At 37.9% G+C, this 24,536-nt stretch overlaps 1 protein-coding gene across 1 annotated transcript in view; it reads right to left on the bottom strand.

Annotated features, from left to right (window-relative positions):
- Positions 1 to 9,188: 9,188 nt before the first annotated feature.
- Positions 9,189 to 24,536, bottom strand: part of TM9SF2 (transmembrane 9 superfamily member 2) — a 62,875-nt gene continuing 47,527 nt past the window's right edge. The window contains exons 13-17 of the mRNA XM_008594773.1: positions 21,021 to 21,180; positions 19,124 to 19,275; positions 17,051 to 17,162; positions 13,798 to 13,969; positions 9,189 to 10,854 (exon numbers count right to left, since the gene is read on the bottom strand). Of these exons, the coding sequence (XP_008592995.1) occupies positions 10,787 to 10,854; positions 13,798 to 13,969; positions 17,051 to 17,162; positions 19,124 to 19,275; positions 21,021 to 21,180 (664 nt within the window). The 3' untranslated portion in view covers positions 9,189 to 10,786. The remainder of the gene's footprint in view (positions 10,855 to 13,797; positions 13,970 to 17,050; positions 17,163 to 19,123; positions 19,276 to 21,020; positions 21,181 to 24,536) is intronic.

Below are 24,536 nucleotides of genomic sequence, written 5' to 3'. Positions count from 1 at the left end.
ACACTGGCTTTCTGCCCTGCCCTAGAAGACATGGAAATGAATGTGTGAACTGAGGGCCTCCCTCTCAGCACCATTTCAATCAGGAGGCCACTTGGGATTTTCAGGGAGCAAGTGGCATGGTGGCAGAGAGTCAGGCTAATGGCTCTCTGGAGGGAGACCAGTTCATTGTCCTCCCCTGAATTTGTTCGCCACATTCCGTCTCAGGTTACCATTTCCTATATTTGATGGGTGTATCTGTTCTCCAGAAAACCAGTAGATTTGGGTTCCTCACCCAGCAGGTCCCAGTCTAGGAGGATGGCTTGGTCAGCCTCCAAAGTGGTCTGCACCACTGTCCGTTCCCTTGACTGGAAGAGACTCAGGCTTGCCCATCACCACCCAGTCAGCAACTTGCACCTTCAAAACGAGCTACAGGTCAGTTCTTTCTGAGATGTGGGGGGCAGCGGGGGGCTGGCAAGATTAGGGGCGAGACACTCCCATCTCTGCCCATAGGTCACGTCCTCTGACAATTTCTCTCCTTCCCATAGGGATCACATTATGCTTTTGAGGAAAATGAAGAACTATATGTTACTCTTTAGAATGCATAAAAAGTATAAACATTATAGAAATCCTGGTAGAATTAGGATAAATATTGCAAATGCCAAAACATTGTGTTCATGTAACTAGAACACAGTAAGGGACAGAAGTGGCTGTGGCTTATCATAAAATGGCATCTTTACCCAATTCTCTTCCAGCCTTTTGTCACTTGCTTACAGGATTGCACATATATTTATTGATACATAATTACAGCAACCTAAAGCTTATATATCTGAATGTAAATGTAAGTCAGAAAGGATAAGAGTAGATTTCACAGGTGTTTCAGAGCTTTGAAACAGGCTCCAGGTTCCAGTGCAAGAGGGCATCTCACAGGCCCTGCATGAGGCCTCTCCTTTCCTCAGGGGGCCTTCACCCAACACCACTCTGAGCCAGGTGCTGGAGGCTCAGAGGGTGTGTTTGGGGAATTGCTGGAACCTGAAGTCTGCATGGAATGCAACTTGAGGCACCTGCACACCTGGCCCCTCCTTACCCGAGCACAGGTGAGGGAGATAACAAAGGGGCTTTCCTTTCAAACCAGCCCCAGTGGGGTCACTCTGGAGCCATCAAAACAGCCACAGCCCAGCTTCTGGGTGAGTGGAGGAAGCAGCCACCTCAGGGGAGCAAGGTCAAGCATGCTGAGAAAAACCCACACTCCCCACCTGTCCACACTGATCCTTGCAGTTTTTTGTTTTTTTCAGGAAACAAAGCTTCCCATTCCTCTGTTAATATAGTTAAAAATGCAACTGCTCAGAATTTTTTAAAAAAAAAAAACCACAAAAAACATTCACACTTGAGGTAGAAATAAACCACACTGTGATTTCCCCAGAAATGCAGCTTTGATTAGATCGGACCGGGGAGAGGGCCGGCTCCGGAGCCAGGCCTGGAGAAGCAGTGTCCGCACACACCGTCACTGCACCTGCCGGCCGGCCAGCAGGGTGCTTCAGAGACCACTGTTAAGGGGCCACATCTCTGGGAAAAATGTGTGGAGTTAGTTGGGATCTGGCAGTACTTTTATTAGACTTTTTGTCATCTATGTACTGACTGGATAGTTGAGGCATGATGCAATAGTCTCCTCTTCAGATTTCTGAATACACTCACTTCTCCAATAGGTCCTAAGAGGTGGCTTATACTACTTTATATATTGATTAAATATCAAAGAGGTGTCATTTAATAACACTGTCAGCTTTGTATTAATATGCCGAACATACTCTGCACAATAACAACACCATCTCCACAGTTGCTTTTTTAAAACACTCACACCAATTTTGAAACCAAATATTATTAATATTGTCAGTTAAATGGGTATCCAAATAAGAGGTTTCAAGTACCTAAGTTAAAATTGAAGCCTTGGGCCGGCCCGGTGGCGCACTGCTACAGTGCGCCGCTTGGGAAGCGTGGCGGCGCTCCCACCGAGGGTTGGGATCCCACATACAGACCGGCCGCTCACTGGCTGAGCGAGGAGCGGGGGCAACACCGAGGGTTGCGATCCCGTTGCTGGTCCCGGTCCGGTACGGGTGCGACACTGAGGGTTGCGATCCGTTGCCGGTCATGAAAAAAAGACAAAAAAAAAAAAAAATTGAAGCCTCGATTTCTGGAAAGACACGTAGGAGACGGTTAACAACGGTTAACAATGGTTGTCTCCAGGGGAGGGATCTCAGTGATTGGGGAATGACAGAAGACTCAATTTTCTTTATAATCTTTTGTACATTTTGAATTGTGTACCATGTGCATGGATTACCTATTCCAATGAAAAAATTAAATACCTAGAATCTAAGTTGAAACTTTGAATACTGAATACCTGTTAAATGGCTTTTTCTTAAACCTTCAAAGTAAAGGGAAACAAGCTCTGCTATTTAAGAGCCCTCCCGCCTCCCCCCGGCATTTCAATCGCTATGTATAATTCCTTCAAGAAACCGAGTAAGCATGTGTGGGAGTTACAAATGCTTTTAATCATTTCCCCCCCAAGTTTGACAGAAGTGTGGCAAGAAGGGCCATCTGTTTTGTTTGAATGAGAAATGACCCAGCATTCTGATTTCAATTAGCCTCTTTGTAGCTTCATGTTTGGGCTGGTTCCATAGGTAACAGTTCAAACTAAGTGTAGAGAGGAGCTGGCCAAGTTCTGCCAGTGCTGATTTGTTTTAACAACTGTCAGTGAACATAGAACAAGTGTACAAGACAATGTTGCTGGATGCACATTAAAATGCGTAATTTTACAGAATCAGAATAGCACGTTCTAGAATCTGAGAGCTAAACAAAATATTGAAATAGTGGCTTTAAGTCATTACATTAAACAATTTAAATATTTAAAATCAATACCACTTATCTAAATTCCTAGTTTCAGGGCCAGCCCGGTGGCGCACTTGGCAGAGTGCGGCGCTTGGGAGTGCGGCGGCACTCCCGCCGAGGGTTCGGATCCCATTTAGAGACCGGTCCGCTCACTGGTTGAGTGCGGTGCGGGCGCGACACTGAGGGTTGCGATCCCGTTACCGGTCACGAAAAAAGACAAAAAGGAAAAAAAAATAAATAAAATAAATTCCTAGTTTCAGTCAATAAATATATGACTACTATATGCAAAGTACTGTTATCTGAGGGTTGCGATCCCGTTACCGGTCACGAAAAAAGACAAAAAGGAAAAAAAAATAAATAAAATAAATTCCTAGTTTCAGTCAATAAATATATGACTACTATATGCAAAGTACTGTTATCTGAGGGTTGCGATCCCGTTACCGGTCACGAAAAAAGACAAAAAGGAAAAAAAAATAAATAAAATAAATTCCTAGTTTCAGTCAATAAATATATGACTACTATATGCAAAGTACTGTTATGCTCTGGGTGTGAACCAATGAATAGTAGGGGTAGTTCCTGCTCTTGTGACTGTGATCTATTTGGAAGAACAAGCCTGCAAAGTCAAACAATAACATGAGTAATATTTAAGACAATGATGGGAGAGCTGTCAAACAACAGGTATGTTATGAATTACTATGAGTTCAGAGGGTGAAAAGGGATTGCTGTGGCCCAAGGCTTTACACTGGGATTTGCTCAGTAGTGCCAGAGTAGGACTGAAATACACCTTCACGTGACTTGAAAGCCTGTGTCCCTTCCACAGCATCTCTCTTTGCATATCATACACACACTCAGGTGCACACACATGCACATGCTGCACACATATTGGAGGTTTACAAAGATGGGTGCAGAGCCTCTAGAATGTTTAAAGGTAATCCAAAGGTGCATTCCTCCATCTAGCTGTCACCATCTCCCAGGGTGTGTTTGTCAAAGTGGGGGCTCGTTTTGGATGGTGGCTGGTTTGTGCAATTCCAGTTTAATGACTGACACATTTTCCTTGAGTGTAAAGCAAATGTCATTGCACTTGGGAGTTCCTAGTCCTTACCAACTGGTTTCTTGATGTCCTAAGAGAAAATTCTACCACCTTGATTCTGTAGCTTCATCAGTTTTTCATCACTTTCCCTCTCCTCAAGGGGTTAGCAAAATTCTTCAAAGTCACATCATCCAAGGCAGAGTAGTAGTAGCAGCAAACCCGGAGGGTGGCCACATGAGAAGGGATCCTGTGGCATGGCTGTGGCCCAGCGGGAGTGTCATGGGATCTGAGTCCCCAGCTCTTTCCTCCCTGGCACTGCTGAGGAAGGAAACATGCAGCAACTCTACAGTGTGGCTACCCCTAGAATTCCTACCTTAGCCTACTGCTGTACGTGAGACGCCCCAGTCAACATGATGCAGCACAACTTGTCTGGCTTTAGCGTTAGCCAGAAAGCCTTGTTCACTCTGGCCCAACACATCTTCGATTCTCTCTGATAATACTGCTGACCAAAAAACATACAGCTTATATTTAGGTAGAAAATCACATTTGAATTCTAATGTATACAATGTCATTGATTGTAAGATATCACCGAAAACATTTTTTTTTTTTTTTGGGTCTTTTTCGTGACCGGTAAGGAGATCACAACCCTTGGTGCGGTGTCACCCGCACCATGCTCAGCCAGTGAGCGCACTGGCCATTCCTATATAGGATCCGAACCCGCAGCGGGAGCATCGCTGCGCTCCCAGCGCTGCACTCTCCCGAGTGGCCATGGGCCGGCCCTCACTGAAAACATTTTAAAAAGTGAAACTAATCCTTAAATCTATCATTTTCAACTTATATCTATCATATTTTTAGCTCTTTTCAGAGAAATTAATGACCTATGACCTATAATAGTGCTATTTATCATGGTATATTTACTTATTACATTTACCATTCATGCAGCCTAGACTGCTTTTTGCTAAAAATATCCAAAGGAAATAATAGAAGTTTTTAGAGCCATGTGTTCTTTACAAAATGGAAAAATTCATTATTAATGAGAATGTCAAGTAATCATTGGGTCCAAGAATGAAGGGGAAAAAAAGGATAACCAAATCCAAGAATGCAGATATGAAGTTCAAATGAGGAGGCTGAACAAATCCAGTGGAATTCCAAAAGCTAAAGGAACGTGCAGATACAGTGACTTTTAGTGTGTAGATTTCAAATTACATAGTTAAAAAGAGAACAAATCAGTAGATGGAAACAGGTTTTGTTCTAAGTAAAAACATATGGGAAAGAAAAGCATTTTCTACATATAGATCTTATTATAGGCCATCTATTTGTGCTATAGGGAAAAAAATATACATGGAAAAATTTTCTTAATGACATAAATTTACATATTAATAAAGTATGAGAATGTCTTGTTATCCATAGGCAGAATGTGAGGAATTCATTCTGTTAAGAGGTTATTTATTCTGTTCATTAAAACTCAAAAGCAGGCCTTTATACAGCCTTCTAAAGTTTACAATTAAAAAAAAAATCTTTAAGACCTGTAATGCTTTATAATTTTTAAACTGTTTTGTGATTTCTAGCATTATGAAATTTTAGATAGTATATATTAAGGTCTTTGAAAAGTATAAGGCCACCCTATATAATGGCATTACCTACATGGTCAAATTAGCCAAGAGTTTGGACAGAGAAAATGACATAACTAGGTGAATTTTGAGTGATAGGAAAAGGAAAAAAGATTCTGAAGAATTCATTTCTTAATTCAGAAAACACATGGCTGCCTCCTGTGTTCAAGGCACCATAGCAACCACAAAGAGTAAGACAGGGTCTCTGTCCCAGAAGAGTTTACGCATTTTACTGAGGGGGAGACACACCTGATAAATAATTGCACTGTAGAGTATGAAGGAAGAGATCTTTATTAATGTGGGTTTTTAAAAACCTTTCCAAATAAACAGCTGTTTCATTTTTTTTCTAAGCAACTTTGGTTACATCAGAAACAGTACTTCTCAAACAATTATCTGCCCACAGAATACACACCCAGCCCAGAAAAAGCCCTCTGTCCTCTCTGGGGTATGATTCTCCATAATTGCTCTCAGAGAGGCCCAGCTACGGCACTGACACCCTCGTGGCCTTGCTACCACCAGGCTGCCTCTGCCAGGTGTGGGAGCCCTGGCCAGATTAGTGCCACCCCGGACAACAAACATTGAGTTTCCTCTGACAGAGGAAGTGACCCAAGAATGAATTCCCTGTAGCATTTGGTTCCATGGATGGTTTTGACTTTAAGTGCTGATTCTGGTAAAATAAGAAAAGAGAGAATCCTTACTGATATTTTTCACTAGATACAGCATCATTTTAGAAAGAGGTGTACTATTATTGGCTTAGCAGTGTACCCCCCCAAATTCATGTTGAATTTGGTACTAGTACTTCCAAATGTGATTGTATTCCAAATTAGGGCCTTTAAAGAGGTAATTAAGGTTAAATGAGGTCATATATGTGGGGCCTAACCCAGTCTGATTAGTGTCCTTATAAGAAGAAATTTGGACACATGGAGACACAAGGGATGTGCACACATAGAGAAAAGACCATGTGAGGACACAGGGAGAAGGTGGCCATCTACAAGCCAAAGAGAGAGACCTCAGGAGGAACCCAAACTGCTGACACTTTGATCTTGGACCAGCCTCCAAAACTATAAAAAAAATAAATTTCTGTTTTTTTTTTTTCCTTTTTGTCTTTTTTCGTGACCGGTAACGGGATTGCAACCCTCAGTGTTGCGCCCATACCGCGACCGGCAACGGGATCTCAACCCTCGGTGTCGCGCCCGCACCGCGCTCAACCAGTGAGCGGACTGGTCTCTATATGGGATCCGAACCCTCGCGCAACACTGAGGGTTGCAATCCCGTTACCGGTCACGAAAAAAGACAAAAAGGAAAAAAAAAAAAAAAAATTTTTTTTTTTTTTTTTCCTTTTTGTCTTTTTTCGTGACCGGTAACGGGATTGCAACCCTCAGTGTTGCGCCCATACCGCGACCGGCAACGGGATCTCAACCCTCGGTGTCGCGCCCGCACCGCGCTCAACCAGTGAGCGGACTGGTCTCTATATGGGATCCGAACCCTCGGCAGGAGCGCCACCACGCTCCTAAGCGCTGCACTCTACCGAGTGCGCCACCGGGCCGGCCCTAAATTTCTGTTGTTTAAGGTACCCAGTCTGTAGTATTTTATTATGGCAGCCCTAGTAAACTAATATAGTTATTAAAACAAAACAGATCAATATTAAAAACAATTTATGTTTTATTTTTATCAGATCTGAAATAAGGCTTTTGGAAACATAAGATTTATATGTCATAAAGAACTTTGACACAACTGAATTTGTAACGCCTTTAGGTTTTCTTCTCATCACCAATAATCTATTACAAATTCTAATATGCTTTAGACTTTGTGTAGTAATGACCATTGTCTGATGTGGTTTGCTTTAAAAAGCCCTTAATTAGTTCTACATGTTTTAAGATGTTTTAACATTAAATTCTCTGTGTTGTTTTGTTACACTTTTATGAAGGCTTTTTCTCATTTCCTAAATTAGAGACACCACATGAGCAAACAGTTTACTGTGAACGGAACATGTTATGGAGGGAGGGGAACAGCAGTGTGGCCCTCTGCTTGAAGGCCATCTGTGTGGCATGTTCCATCATGTGAAGAACATGCGAAGAACAGGGGACCTGCCAGAATTGGCTGCAGTCATCCTGGGGAGATGTCACCACAGGCCTGTGGTGGAGGGGTTGGGCAAGAAGCAATGATCTGAGGACTTGGAGGTAAAATGCACAAAACTTGGTGGCTAACTGAACGGAGGTGGCTAACTTGGCCCAGCTGACCTGTGAGGTTCCAGCTCAGGTGATTGAGTAGATAACTGGGCCCCTGTGGAGATGTCGAGAATCCAGGATGAGGAGGTTTGAGGTGTAGAGAAGACATGCTCACCTTTGTACTTCAGGAGCTTGAGGTTCCTGAGGAACACTCAGGTTGTCCAACAGCAGGTGGCTATATAGCTGGAGATGCAGGTAACGATTATAAAGATGAGAGTGAAATTGGACAGAAAACACCAAGTGAGAAGTAGGCCAAAGATTCTTATTGGGCAGGCAGAAGAGGGAACCCCCAAAGGAGACAGAGACAGACGGCAGAATTTGGAGGAAAAGAGCTGGACAAGTACAGTGTCTCCTATTTTAATGCTCTTCTCCAGAACACATGGAGGGGGCCAAGACATGTGCATGACAATCTCCTTGCAATTCTATGCAGGTGGTTCGAGAAACACTGCTTTAAGGACAAGGTCTCTAGGAGAGACTGAGTGTCATGTCCACAAAGACCTAGTAACATCAGGGCTGGATGAGGTGATTACGTGGGTAGTAGAGACCTCAGAAACAACATTTCCAGTAGAATCCCAGGAAAGTGAGAAGCCAGAATGGCAAAGACAGATGGCAGAGATGAGGAGAAGAGGTAGAAATGGATCAGAGGTTTTGTCTTTATAACCTGAGCAGAAAGTTAGGTATATTTAAAAACACAGAGAATGGACAGGGAGGGTTTGAACACACAGAACAAAGGAAAATTGAAGGAGGAACATGTACCACTCTTGAAAAGACAGAAGAAAATGAGCGAGGCTATAAGTTTGGGTGAAGGCACAGTTAGAGCACAAGACTATGGGAAACTCTAGGCAGCTGGGGTGCTGCCTGAGTGCCTAGGGGACTTCTTGACGTGCTGGGCAAGGAAACAGGCTGCAGAAAAATGAACTTGTTTAAATAGTGCTCAGGACAGTTCCGCAAAATGGCTAGATCTCTGAAAATGTCCCAAGTAGACAAAAGGAATGAATCTCTCTAACATTTCTTCATCAGGAAAATACCTCCGTTACCTTGTTTCCAGGTCTTTGCTACATGCCCTTTTTAGCTATTAGGGCTCATGGAAGAGACTGCTCCCTGGGGTTCCTGGATGCTCACATCTCATCACACAACACAACTGGCTTTATCCTGGGGTATATGCGAATTAAGGTAAAGGACCCACCTCCATGTGCCTTAAGCAGGCGCTGCTTTCCTGGAGAACGTGCTGACCACATTTGGGGAGATGGCCCCGCCAGACAGCCATGGTCAAAGGCACGGAGAGGAGACTGCTTTCTCAGCTGCCTTCATCACCCGTCTGGCTGTCCTCGTCATTTTCTCCTTCCTTGGCTTTCGCCCTCCTAAGTTTTTTCCTTTAATACTTGGACGTCATTTTCCAATTGCCTTTCCATTGTTTGTGTGAAATACTTCAAAGCACAAAGAAAAGTTACACTAAAACAATAAGATGACTGTTTTTAATCACTAAGCTAATTGCTCACTGAAGGAAAAATGAAATTAAAGGAACTCTGATCAATAAAAATAACCTGGTATCTGAATCAGAAGTTTTTGCTTTTTTAAATAAAATGTTTAATTTATTTAGCCAACCAGCCTATCTCAATGGTACCTTAACAGAATTACATATAAAAACTAAATACACTACAAGAGATATATAACATAAAGTTGAAAGAAACTTTTCTATCTTAAATCCTCTACGTGAGAGATTAAGAATGACTAGAGCTCCTTCACTCTTCAAAACCAACTGTTTTCTTAAAAAAAAAGATAACGATATAAAACCATTTAGTAAGAAGCCAGCAATATCATATAAGCAACAGCTAGTAATTTAAGTTGTAAGTTTAATGATAGTATCTAATTTGCTCTCATAAGCAGCAAGCAGTAAGCCCCTAAAATACAAATGAATATTCTCATAGATATAAACAGCCTGATACTTTTGAAATCACCCCACATATCTATATTCCACATAAATGGATTTCAATAAGTCAGATGAATGCTGAAGGGAAATAGTGATTTCATAACCATAAAATAAAATTGTTTGTGAAATCCAAATTAAAACAATGTAATCATAAAGATGAAAACTTGCCAGTAATTGCTAATATATAGATCATAAAACCTGACTTTTAAAAAAATCAAAAATACCATATTATAAAATTCTTTATGACAATGTAGTAAGGCCCACCTTAAGTACTAGACTTACATCATTTATCTGACTAGATATGCATGACTAAAACTTGTTACTGCCTCACAGTGAAAATTTTAGACAAAGTCCAAAAGACTGAAATTACCCTTAGATCGAAGCTCAGAAAGTATTACAACAAAATTCAGGAAAATCTGATAAAGTAATATAAATCATTTTAAAACACCCTTGGTAATATTTACACAGTCTCCTTGAATATATAACAGGTAATGATGCAATGAAGATGTTTTTTACAATATTTATTAAGATAACAAATTTATAAATTGAAAGACTCAGAGGCACATAGTTTAAAAGGCCAATACCATGGGAATAATGAAGTCAACACAAAAAAGTAAGAAGATACGAACAGTTACAACCAATACAAGATTTTTTTTAAAAGCCATATTCCCCCCAATGAGCACATCATAGGAATCATCCTTCAAAATTACCATGATAAAAAGTTATTTCCTTCAAAGAAAAATAATTCTTTCCACCTACCGAGCCTAGAAAATCCTATTTACAATTAACTGTCCTGCGTTTAATCTGTATTATTTAATATGGCCTCCTCTATTCTGCCATTAGAAGTTCTGAAATTTTTATAGCTACTGTATTTACAAATGCACATAATATTTAAATTTGCTCTTCATTGAGAACAACTGAATATATACTTAATCAAATCACAATACAAATGCTTTAGTGTTGAAAACACCTTTTGTGGTGTATGGGAAGAGGTGTATTTAGAATTATGTTGTTTCTGAAGCTTTACTAGGCCAATAAGTCTGATAAAACTCAAGGTAGTCACAAGAACAGGTCTTTGTTGATGAAGAATTTAATTTATTTCTGTTTTAACTGGACACACTGGGTTTCTTCAGTCAACCTTCACCACACTGTATATTTTGGTAACAAACCAAAAGCATGCAAAGAAGCCAATTGTTCCTATAAAAGAAAAAAAAAAAAATAAACCCCTGTTTAAAGGAAGTTTCATAATTTACACAGAAATACAGACTTAAAATGACTGGTTCCTTAAAAAGTTCACAAAACCATTAACTATTACCCACCAGGAACATACCACACATCCATAAGCTTTTCTGAAAAATATACAACCACCTCAAATCAAGTTTCTTACAGAAACGGATAGAATTTTTTATACTATAAAATCACCTAAGCTTTTTATAATACACATTATTTTCCTTACTACATGCAAAAGACTGAAATTAAAACTTTAAAAAAATTCCAATTTCTATTCCTACTTAAGAATATTTTATCACAAAATGGAAAACTACTACTAAAAATTTTTCAAGGCATGATATGAATACTCTAAATTGAATGTCAGACTTAACAAAGCTGCATCCCAGCTGAAAATGAAAAGTGGTGTGGTTCCAGAGAATAGCAGCTCCATCGTGAACTGTGTACATCATCCTTGAGCAAGTTGACTGACATCTCCAAGCCCATTTCTTTATCTCATTAAACACAGGGATACATTTATCTGCCCTAGCTGCCTCTATAAACTGTTATATGGAGTAAATGAGTTAATTCATGAAAAAATATATGTATTGATTTTCAGGTATCTTCGCCAGTCTAAATTCCAAAGAATTTGAATGTGAGACGAGGGCACTCAAACAATGGGACAAAAATGGGCTCAAAGGGGTCAAGTGACTGTCTCACATCCACATGGCTGGTAGATATGGCCAGAAAGCAAATTCACATTTTCTGAATTCAAGTTTTAATACTACTTTAAACTATACCATGCTTAGACTTACTAAATAGATTTACTAAATTCAGAGATTCCATTTTGCAAAAGAATATATACTAAATTGTAAAATTGCCTAACATTTAAGAATAAACTGAGGCATACCATTTTTTCCCAGGATCATCATGAGAAATATTCAGTAGGTAGGGGTGCAGACACATGTAGAAGGAATATGTATACCCCTTGTATAAGTTTTATATTTCAAGTCCCAACAGTTTTACATGTAATACACAGAAAAAGTATCAAAGGAGATTTTCTATATCAAGAGATAATACGTGCGACATTACTGTGGAAAGATATAAACATTCTTATACTCATTCTCACATTGCACATGTACTGAGGACCTACTATGTGCAAAGCAATATGTGTGTTTTGCAGAACACACAAACATACCTTTTGCATATTCAAAAGGGTCATTATTAAGGCTTGGGAAGAGGCTGGGGTTAATTTCAGAAAAGCAATGGTGAAAACATAAATATATTTAAGTAACTTTGTGGTTAGCAAGAATTTCAAGATGACAGGAGGAGATATTTTAAGATGAGAAAAACATTTTATCACTATCCTGGCAACCTTAAGAAAGTTAAATTTAGTTACTTAATTTTCTTCTTAATATGGGATATAACATACATATGAGAAGTAGCATCTTTCCTTACATGACAGAGTAATTATTTTTGTTTTGAAAAATGGACTGACTTAAATAAAATGGTGTCAGTTTCGAGTTCTGAAGCAAATGCAGACATCCCCACACTTCAGAAAAATGTGAGGCATTTAAAGGCTCACTACTCTTATATAAAACCCCTTCCACAAAGTGAAATACACATTCAATTTGATGTGGCTCTAGGATTCAGATCACAAAATTTGCTTAGCTCTGAATGAGTGAAAACATGACACTTTAAAAATAAAAAAAAAATAAAGTTTAGGTAATGGGTAAGTTATCACTTTATCACGTTGTCTGTAAAAACAACAGATAATTCACTGTGGTTACTATTTTTTGTTTATAGCCGAGGAATAAATTATTCTATATATGTATTCATGGACACACAAACACAGAAGCGCAAAAACGTAATCCCTGTTTCACAGCCACTGCTGCTCTACAGACCACTTACTAAGACTTATGGCTGTGGACCTAAATCTATCAGATAGCACCAAGATCTGCACCCCACTATGTTTGATCAATGATGTGGAATACAGAATTGATGTAAGTGCCTGTAGCCTGTTACACAGCAAGGGCACTTCAAAACCCTATCTAATGCTCTGAAATGTTAACAGATGAGTAAAAAGTAGAACAGTTCTAATAAAAAAAAATTGTTTTTTTCTTCCTGGCTCCTATATTTCCTCATATAATATGCATGACAATCTCACATAAAATTTTAAATGTATGTTTTGAGCAATATCACTTTCTGACAAAGAACAATCCCCAAATTTTCTTTTTTTAGTTCAGTTACTCACGCCACACATATTTACCAAGCACCCACAGGGCTCTGAGGTACAGAAAACTTTTATCTAGTTGGACAGAGAAGATATACATATACAAGTATATTTCAAAAGTTCCTGGAAAAATAGAATTGAAAGATAATACAAATCTTTCCACAAGCTTTTAAAAGTACCCTCATATAAAATAGATACCAAAGCAATACACATTATATCTCATTTAGGTACCTGGATTTTAAAGTGGAGATAAAAGCTTCTAATTTAAAATTTCTAGAATAAGGAGTATCCTATTATCTTTTTTTGATATCACCTATTCTCAGCCTCGTCTTGATTTCACTTCCCCAATCTCTACTTACTTCTAAACTTAGGTAGCTATAGCTTGTTACCCTGTTTCTGAAGTGGCTAAAAAAAGATTGTGTGCACCACTAAAACCTTGAGATGCACTAGCCCAGCTGCCCCTGCGCTTTTAGCACAACAATGAACTCTGTTTAGCAGGCTTCCCTTAGCTTCTGTTTCTCATCTTCAGTTTACTGATCAGGAACTCACAGGTGGGCAGACTAAACTATGCCTAGTTGTATTGAGGACCAAATGCAGGAGCACTGAATACAGATGCCTTCCTATGTTTCATACAAGGAAAATATTTATAGTTTGTCTAAAAACCTACTAACTAAAAATAATGATTTAAATTATATTTTTACCTGTAAAAAGAAAGAAGATCAAAACCATTATCATGGTATAACCAAAGTATAGAATTGTACTTGCTGTTCCTGTGATTTGCAGTTTTGAAAAGAAGTAGTGTATCGCATATATTAAGAAATAAACTGCAGTAAAGCCACTGGTAAGGAATGAACGCCACTGCCAATGATAATCCTAGGGAGAAAAGAAAAAAATTAAAGAACAAGAACTACTTTGCAATTAATAGATAACATGTAGCTGAATAAAATTACAAAGCAAACACAGTTAAGTGAAAGAGCCCTCAAAACCTAATTTTTGCTCAGTTTCAGGCTCTTACTCCTGCTGAACTTTACCCATTTCCATCCTCACTAAAGTGCTAAGAAGCACCCTATCTTTGGTGGAGCTACTTAAAGACTGGCTAAAAACATGTGGGAAAAGCTTAAATGGTTTATGAATAATAAAGCATTAGGCTATATTTTAAAACTTACACTTCCCAAAGAAAAGCAACATACAAATAGCTTACTATATACTTACGTAGCTCAACATTAATACTACTTATATTAAAGTCCAGTCAACTCTATATTAGGAAGAAGATTACTCTATTAAGGCTGGATTGAAACCCATTTTCAGTTACTAACATAATTTAAACAAGGCAGATTATTAAAACAGCTCTTCTTTAAGTAAAGTGGCTTATAGCTTAGCAGAAGATCTTTTAAAAGAAAACACTTCACTGTATCTGCTACCCTTTGGAATATATGAAAAATAAATATATTTAAAAAGCAACCCAACATTAGAAAATCCTAAAGAATCCATGCACACAAAACAACTACTATAAATAATCAATGAATTCAGCAAAGTTGCAGGGTACAAGACCAACAAACAAAAATCAGTTGTGTTTTTATACCACAACAGTGAGCAATCCAAAAAGGAAATTAAAATTAAAAAAAAAATCCATCTAAAACAGCATCCAAAAGATTATAATACCCAGAAATAAATTCAACCAAGGAGGTGGAAGACTTATACAATGAAAGCTATAAAACATTGTCAAAAGAAATTACAAAAGACCAAAACAAATGAAAAGACATCTGTGTCCATAGATTGGAAGACTGAATATTGTTAAGATGGCAATATTCTCCAAAGCATCTACAGATTCAGTGTAATCTCTATCAAAACCCCAATGATTTTTTTTTCCCCCAGAAATGGAAAAGGTGATCCTCAAATTTACATGAAATGTCAAGGGGCCCAAAATAGCCAAAACAATCTTAAAAAAGAACAACAAAGTTGGAGGACTCACCTTTCTTGATTTCAAAGCTTACTACAAAGCTACAGTAATCAAAATAATGTAGTACTGGCATAAAGACAGTATATGACTATATGACCGACCACCAGAATAAAATTGAGAATCTAGAAGTAAACCCATACATCTATGGTCAACCGATTTTTGACAAGGTTGCCAAGACCATTAAATGAAAAAAGAACAGTCTCTTCAACCAGTGGTGCTGGGACAACTGCATATCCACATACAAAAAATGAAGTTGGACCACTACTTCACACAATATACAAAAATTAACTCAAAATGAATCAACAACCTAAATATATCAGCTAAAACTATAAAACTCTGAAAAAAACATAGCAATAAATCTTCAGAACCTTGAATTTGGCAATGATACTTAGAAATGACACCAAAAGCACAAGCAACAAAAGAAAATAATAAATAAATTAGACTCCATCAAATTAGAACTTTTGTGCAAAGGACATTATCAAGAAAGTGAAAAGACAGCCTACAGAATGAAAGAAAATATTTGCAAATCATATATCTGATAAAGGTCTAGTGTTCAGAATATATAAAGAACACTTACAATTCAACAAAGAGACTAACAACCCAATTTTAAAAAATGGGCAAAGGACATGAATAAACATTTCTCCAAGGGAGATATACAAATGACCAACAAACACCAGAAAACATGATCACCATCATTAGTCATTGAGGAAATGCAAATCAAAACCACAATGAGACACCACCTCACTAAGACAGCTTAATAATAAAAAAACCTGGAAAATATGTGTTGGCAAGGATCTAGAGAAACTGGACCCTTTGCATATTGTTGGTGGGAATATAAAATTGTATAGCCACCATGGAAAACAATTTGGTAATTCCTCAAAAACTTAAACAAAAAATTAATATATGGCCCAGTGATTCCACTTCTAGGTATATACCCAAAAGAACTGAAGACATACTCAAATAAATACTTGTACACAAATGTGCACAGCAGCATTATTCACAACAGCCCCAAGTGGAAACAATCAAAATGTCCATCAATGGATAAACAGATAAACTGTGAATATCCATACAATGGAATATTATTCAGCCATAAAAAAGGAATGAAGTACGAATACATTGTACAATTTGGATGAACCTTGAAAACATTACATTAAGTTAGAAAAATCCAGACACAAAAGGCCACATATTGTTATGATTCTTTTTATATGAAATGTCTGGAATAGGCAAAACCATACAGACAGAAAGCAGACTGGTGGTTGCTAGGGTCTGAGGGAAGAGAGAAATGAGGAATAACTACTTAATGGGTATGGGGTTTTATTTAGGGGTAATGAAAATATTTTGGAACTAGACAGAGGTGGTAGTTATACAACACTGTAAATGCAATAAGTGCCACTAAATCGTTCACTTCAAAAAAGTTAGTTTTATGAAATGTGAATTTAACAAAGCAAACCAAATTTGACAAAGTTAGATTTTATCTCCTAAACAGAAAATAACTATATAAGAATAGATTTAACATACAACCTAATCTTTAAAAATCATTTCTACCTATTACATGAGAATACCATCATTTTGGTGTTGCCATGAATATAACTTATTACAATGTAATCATAGAAACTTTTTAATGAATTCCTCCCTAGTTTATTTCTACTAAAATTTCAGAATCTAGAAATATTTATATTACAAAAAAAATTGTTTAAGTCAGATGGTTAAACTCAGTGAAAATTTAGCATAACATGCTATTCTCAGGAAATTAATATTTTAAAAGTCTCTAATTGTAAGCTCTGAATAAATATACTGAACTATGATAGAACGGGGACACTATCTTAATTCAATCCTAAAGATGGCTACATTCGATTTAGGAATACAGGTCAACTTCTATCATAATAAACACATATCTACAGAAATTATCTCAATTAATAATATTCAAACTACAACATGGCAAAGTTATAAATACTGTCTACTGATTAACATATGTGAACACTGCTAATACATACCTCTGCACATAGGTGGAAATAGCAAAGAAGTATAGTTGCTTCAGAACATGTAATAACCAGAATGATAAACACCAGAAACAGGAAGCCAAACATGTAATACATCTGATGTGACCTACAATCAAACAGGTCAAGATGAAACTACAAATATTTTCTCTTTGACAAAGTACATGATACAATCTTCATTTTTCTTAAACTTAAAAGGCTTTCTTTTTCTCTCAACTAACCAAAGACAAATTCTCAGAGGTCCAGACAGTGAAGGGGTGGAGTGGGGCAGGGCAGAAGGATATGGTGATGTCATTGGACTTTACCTTCCTGCTTGGGTAGAACCTGAAACTCCTATTTGTTCACATATGGTTAGTCTAGTTGGCTATCAGTGAGTCAGACACATTTGATTGAAAACATAATAGAGGCCGGCCCGTGGCTCACTCGGTAGGGTGCAGTGCTGATAACACCAAGGCCACGGGTTCGGATCCTATATAGGGATGGCCGGTTTGCTCACTGGCTGAGCGTGGTGCTGACAACGCCAAGCCAAGGGTTGAGATCCCCTTACCGGTCATCTTTTAAAAAAAAAAAACATAATAGAAAGGCAGATCCAAACTAAAAAAAGGTTACATTTGGTACATATGCCTGTGGCTCACTCGGTAGAGTGCGGTGCTGATAGCACCAAGGCCGCGGGTTCGGATCCTATATAGGGATGGCCGGTTTGCTCACTGGCTGAGCGTGGTGCTGACAACGCCAAGCCAAGGGTTGAGATCCCCTTACCGGTCATCTTTTAAAAAAAAAAAACATAATAGAAAGGCAGATCCAAACTAAAAAAAGGTTACATTTGGTACATATGGTTTCTTACATATGATTAAAATCAAGTGAATATGGAAAATTACTATAACAATTGGGAAGGAAAGGCATGTTCTAGGATTAGAGAAGTGGAAGTGCCTAGGGGTGGGATTTCTGTTCCCCGGGCAGAGCGAGAACCTGTGACCAGTGCCCACAGTGGCTTCATGGTCTGTGTGGCCAGGGTCTCGTGCTGGTGGTGCTCACCCGTGGTATAATGCACCAAGCAGGAGAATCTTGAGTACATACGTATTCAACTCTAGTAAAGAAACCAGTCTTTAGAAGCAAAAAAAAAAAAAAGAAATGATCTAATCACTAAAAAGTTCGAATTCAGTTGTAACTTTATGCTACTCAAACCTTGGTACTTTCTTTTTTTTTTTTTTTTGTCTTTTTGTCTTTTTTCATGACCAGCAACGGATCGCAACCCTCAGTGTCGCGCCCGTACCGGACCGGGACCGGGACCAGCAACAGGATCACAACCCTCGGCGTTGCTCCCGCTCCTCGCTCAGCCAGTGAGCGGGAACCGGTCTGTATGTGGGATCCGAACCCTCGGCGGGAGCGCTGCCACGCTTCCCAAGCGGCGCACTGTAGCAGTGCGCCACCAGGCCGGCCCAAACCTTGGTACTTTCTGTAACATCTGTCAGTGTGATCAAATAATGATCATAATATACTACTCTGTGTGTGTGTGTGTGTGTGTGTGTGTGTGTGTACACACAGTATAGGAGAGTGGCTTAAAATTACCATTTGTTTGGCCATGCAAACAAGAAATCAGAGAATGAAGGCATCTGGGGATTGGAAAGGACTTCGAAGGTCATCTACATCAGCCCTTTCTCTAGTCCCCTCCATCAAGTGCTCAGAGGATCCCTCTGAAGGAGTACACATTAGTTAGTTAAAAACACAAGTGTGGAGAGACTTTGGCTAATTTTCTGTCACACAGCAGCTGCGTGATGTAGGCAAATTACACAACCTCCAAAGCCTCATTTTCATCTCTGTAAAATGGGGGATAATACCCACCTCATAGAGTTCTGAAAATTAAGTAAGATTAAGAATTAATAATTGCTATTATCATTGTTATTCTTTTCCCCACATAGAAAAGACAAAATAATCTTTTGTCTCAAGTTTCTGGTTATTGGAAAGCTGCTTACATTTATAAGATATAAATAGTAACCCACACAAACAAACGGAAAAAGCAAATGCTATATATAATCATAATGAGAATAAGAGGACTTTGCCTTAGCTTACCATATACTATTCAGAATGAAGAAAAGCTGTATAAAGATGCAGCCAAAGGGCAAAATCCCTCCCATGATAATACCAGGCAAAGGCTTTGTGTAGAACGACTGCTCAGGAATCTGACGTGGAATCTGATTGGTTCGAACTGGGTGTTCAATGGCCTTCAGTAAAGAAAGAAAAAAAGAAAGAATTCATAATTATTTAGGTATTTTTAAAATTCTTCTTTGTACAAGATTTTTGTCTGCTTTTTCCCAGCTTCCATGCTGACACTAACAACAATAAAAGTCTACTTAAGCCATCAAACTAAAATTTGTATTTAGAAGCAATGAACCAGACACTAATAGGTGCAGTTCTCACTCTGTCTACTGGAACGAGTCACGACTGTTTCCAGCAGTTATCCACTGACTAATGGCTTTAGACAAAGTAGGAAATACACAGGAGATAATACAGTACTTGGGAAATAATACTTAATAAAAAGAGAGAGTTACATTTTTCATTTTAATTATATATTTACTGTAAGAAATCAGCTGGTTCTGAAATTTTTGTCAACGCATTTCTATTTGGAGGTGGGCAATGTCATATTTATTAAAATTGCTCAATTTTACTAAGACTTACAAAGAAGACAATGATGACTATATGAAGCTTTTTAGCCATTGGTGATGTTTTCAATTATTCTTCCTTTCATGACGTACAACATGGTGGTATAAAAATAACTGGAACTTTGTATCTAAACATAGCTATGTGAGAGGGAAAAAGGCTACAAATGTAGAAACTCATTTTCTTGCAAAAAAAAGTTCAAAACATTCTTCTATAGCTTTTGTGATTATAAATCAAAATTTAAAATGTGGTATTTTCACTGAGATCATATTTCTGCAGGTTAGATTATTTTGCATGTGGAACACATGAATATAGGCAGAGAATCATTATATCATTCTTCAATATTATGTATTTTTAACTTTTAATGGGCATATTTTTGGAATTGTAAATACTTATTTAATCTACGAAATTAAAAAAAAATTCAAACCCTGTCAGGTTACTGTTTATGACATACAGATTTAAAATAATACATTAAACAAAATGTCAAAGAATTGAAAAGTCTGTTAGGATCCTGGCATGACAGGTGCAGCAGAGACTATGAAGCAGGACAATTTCTGCCAGGGCAGGTCCCCCTCACAAAGCAAACTATACTATGTAATTCTTTTAACCTGTGGACTTGACATTTTCAGAGAAGGGCGGGCACAGTGAGGTGGATTAGAGAAGGATACTGATGAGACAGAAGAATAAGTTCTGATTTTCCTCCTAGCCTGAGGGCAGAAGGGGGCAACAGAAGTGAGAAAGGCAAACTAGAGGGAAGGAGAGAGGGAGGGAGAGAAAACACAGGTAGGACCAAGCTTTGATTATAAGCTTCCTTAAAATCAAATATTAGCAGGTAAGCATACAAAATTTATTCCAAAGCTACCTATCAAAAAAAATTGCTACTCTTAATTTGTAGTCATTATTCTTCAAACTTCACTTCCTAATCCTTTGTTTACTTAGTTATATGTAGCAGAAACACTTATTGCTAAGGAAAAAAATACACGTACTTTTTCGGTTAAAAAAAAGTTAAAAGAATTTATTTTTAATGTCAAAAATTCAAAGTTTTCATTAGTTTATATCAGCATTTCTTTCCCAATTAATCTATATTAGTTTCCATTTACTTAAAAAACTCTGAAATCTAAGTTTACATCTGTAACCTCTCTACCACATTCTTAAATGCTACTACTATTTGAATGCTTCAATTTTCTATGAAATCCAGATCCCACGGGACAAGTTTATATCTTCTAGACACTTTTATGTCTTTCAAGGTGGCATATGCTAATTTCCACAGATGAAATTCATTTGAATAAGTCAATACGTATAAACTTACATTCTTCTTAAAACCAAAGTATGCACCAATAAATGTCAGGGGCACAGATATGCAGAACCAAAGGGCCAATATGGCAACCAATGTTCCAAAAGGAATAGCTGCTGAAGATCCTTCTCCCCAGAGAATCAGATTCATTATAAAGAAGTCAGCAAAAACAATCCTGAAAGACACAACAGGCTTCTGGGTAAAACCAGTGTTAGAAGCAAAATGGTAGGAACGATAACGTGATTAATACTACAACTTCTATGTTTCTAATATATATGCAAAGAAAGTGAAATTGCTTAGTCATAGATTATGTGAATTTAAAACTTTACTAGAAACTACCAGATTACTCTTTAGTTTTGCCTGACAAACTCCTACTAGCAGCTTATGTAAATTACCTCTTTACATATTTTCATGACCCTCAGAATTGTCAAATTTGTCCTTTTAACTTGTATTTCCTATTGACAACTGTGGCTAGCATCTGGTGTTTGTTGGCATTTTAGGTTTTACCTTCTGTGACTTGCTGGTTACATCTACTGCTGATTTTTCATTTGGGTTGCATGCCTTATAGTCGTATATATGAGTTATTTATATACTCCAGTTTTTAATTCCTTGTAAAATATCTTATTCTCCCACTGTGGCTTTTTCTAAACCAAAACATCTGAATATGTGCAGTTAATTTCCTTTCAGTCTTTCTTCTGATTACACTTTTTAAAACATGGCTGTAATCATACAATAATCAGTTCTATATATCCCACACAGTTTTAGATGCATCAATTTTTTTTTCCTTTACTCTTCATGTATCTTGTTTAAGAGAAGAAAGCCTTTCCAAACCTGGGATCATGAAGATACTCTTCTATATCTTCATCTAATAGTTTTATGCCTGTTACATTTAGGACACCTAGAATGGATTTTATATGTGTGACATTAGAATAGAATTTTTCTCCCTTCATAAAGGTAATCAGTGGTTCCAGCACCATTTATTTAACAGCTCCTCTGGCTTGTAATGCCACATCTAGCATGCTTCCATGTACACATGGTCTGTTTCTGTGTTCTCCAGCTTGGCAGCATCTGGACATTTCAAAACATCTTCATAATACTTGCTCTTTTCATCAAGTAACGAGGCTGACATGGCTTGAATATGTCCCCCCAAATTTCACGTATTAGAAGCTTAATCTTCATTATAACTCTTAAGAAGGTCGGAAATCCTATTATGGTAATTGAAAGGTGGGGCCTTGAAAAGGTGATTAGATCATGAGGACTGTGCCCTTGTGAATAGATTGATCCATTCATGGAGTAATGGCTGTAGTTCTCATGGCTTTAAAAGCAGAGCAAGTGAGGAGCTTGGCTCTCTCTTGCCAGCCATCTACCATGTGATAGCCTGTGTCTCTGTGGAGAGTCACTGCCAACAAGAATGCCCTCACCAAATGTGTTCCCTGGACTTTGGACTTCCCAGCCTCTGAAACTATATAAATAAATTTCATTTCTTTATACAGTAGCCAGTTTCAGGTATTTCTGTTATAAGCAGCAGAAACAGACTAATACAATGGTGAATGTGTCTCTTACTAGTTAAAAATCTTTGTAGACTTGTCATATGAATCGTGAATATTTCAACAGGTTATTTCAGGTACTGTGTGGGTTTTCTGTGAATAGAGTCCTCTTCCCACACAACTACAACTATCATTAAAACATTTAATAGATGATTGGTGTCATTTGGGATCTTGGAATATTAATTGATCTCTAGCCCTTCTGTCACTCTTTTTATTAATTCTACAAGTTTTACAATTAAAATTTGTTGGTGTTCTTTGTGTACAAATCATATCACTTATAAATAATAGTATGATCTCTACTTTTTAGGGATGTATTCCTCTTATTTCTGTTTCTTGCCTTACTGTGAGTAAGAACAGAACTTAGATAATTGAAGCCATAAAAGTGATTTAACGGAAATGTTTCTGGTCTTTTATTATCATTAAATAATGTTGATTTTGAATTAGAGATATGATTTTTTTTTTTTTTGTCCTTTTTGAGACCGGCCGCACCGCACTCAGCCAGTGAGCGCTGTGAGCGAACCGGTCATCCCTATATAGGATCCGAATCCGCAGCAGGAGCACTGCTGCGCTCCCGCGCTCCCAGCGCTGCACTCTCCCGAGTGCGCCACGGGCTCGGCCCAAGATTTTTTAATATAAGGAAATATTTTTCTCTTCATTAAATTTTTAAAAAAGGGCCGGCCCGTGGCTCACTCGGTAGAGTGCGGTGCTAATAACACCAAGGCCCCAGGTTCGGATCCCACATAGGGATGGCCGGTTCGCTCACTGGCTGAGCGTGGTGCTGACAACACCAAGTCAAGGGTTAAGATCCCCTTACCGGTCATCTTTTAAAAAAAAAAAAAAAAAAAATTTTTTTAAAAACATGGAAACAATGTTAAATATTATCACATGCCATTTTGTTGCATCTGCTGCAATAATTATATGCAGTTATTTATTTATGTAAAATATCAGGACTAGATTTCCTGTTATTAAATGATCTTTCTATCTTAGGAAAACACCAAGTCCCCTCGTCCCTGGAATACTTGGGTTCTTAGCTCCCTCTCTCTACTTACCTCACCGTCCTGCTGATGAACACTTACTTTAAAGGGTGGGATGAAGAATATAAATCAGAGAAGGGTTGATCAGAGACATAAAAAAGAACCAGTATAGGATAATTTCTATGAAGCCAAACAAGGAAGGAAGAGTTTCAAGGAAAAGGTGTTCAAATGTTAGACAATATACAGAAGCAGACACAGAGAAAATGGTTTCTAGATTGGAAAATGTGAACATTACTGGTAACCTTAGAAGTTCCAGTAAAATGATTGGGAAAAATATAGATTACATCAGTTTACACTGCAAATGTATGCTGAGAAAATGGGAATGGAAAAGAAATAAGACAGTAGAGGGGAAGATGCTTTTGGGAAGCTCTTTTTAGGGTTTGGGAGGCCTAAGCATTTTTGTAGGAATAAGGGAAGAACGACATGGACAGAACATATGGAAAGGGAGCAGTGGAAGATGTCAAAGACAGGGGGAGGACTGAAAGGCAGGATTCTGAGGGAAATCAAAGGTAGACAGTCTTCATAAGGAGGAATACTTCTTGAGTTGACAGAGAACATAAAGGCTTGAGAAAAGCATGAAAATCTGAATAGAACATGAATGGCTGAGAAGGACATGGATTTTCAATGGAGATAATCACAGAAAATATTTATCCCAAACACGTACAAAACCCAAACGTGTACAAAAATGCTGCTGTTATCAGGCTTTTATTTCTGGTTTCTAGATTTCACCTTTGGCTTTTTATTCTGCTGCCTGGTTTATGTGCCAATTCTTGTCCACCAGAAATGTGGAAGATAGGGAGAAAGCAGGTTCTATTTCTAGGACCAGAAGCCTGTCGGAAACTTGAGATCAGAAGCTGCCCTCCAGAAAGTCAAAATTTTTGTTTATCTAATTTGTGGTGATTGTTTATTTATTATTTTATTTTATTTTATTTTTTCCTTTTTGTCTTTTT

Source organism: Galeopterus variegatus, unplaced genomic scaffold (genome assembly GCF_000696425.1).
Source record: "Galeopterus variegatus unplaced genomic scaffold, G_variegatus-3.0.2 Scaffold167, whole genome shotgun sequence".
NCBI classification, from domain to species: Eukaryota; Metazoa; Chordata; class Mammalia; order Dermoptera; family Cynocephalidae; genus Galeopterus; species Galeopterus variegatus.
Note: the sequence above shows the minus strand (reverse complement) of the source record. Positions and strands in the feature narration are given on the sequence as shown.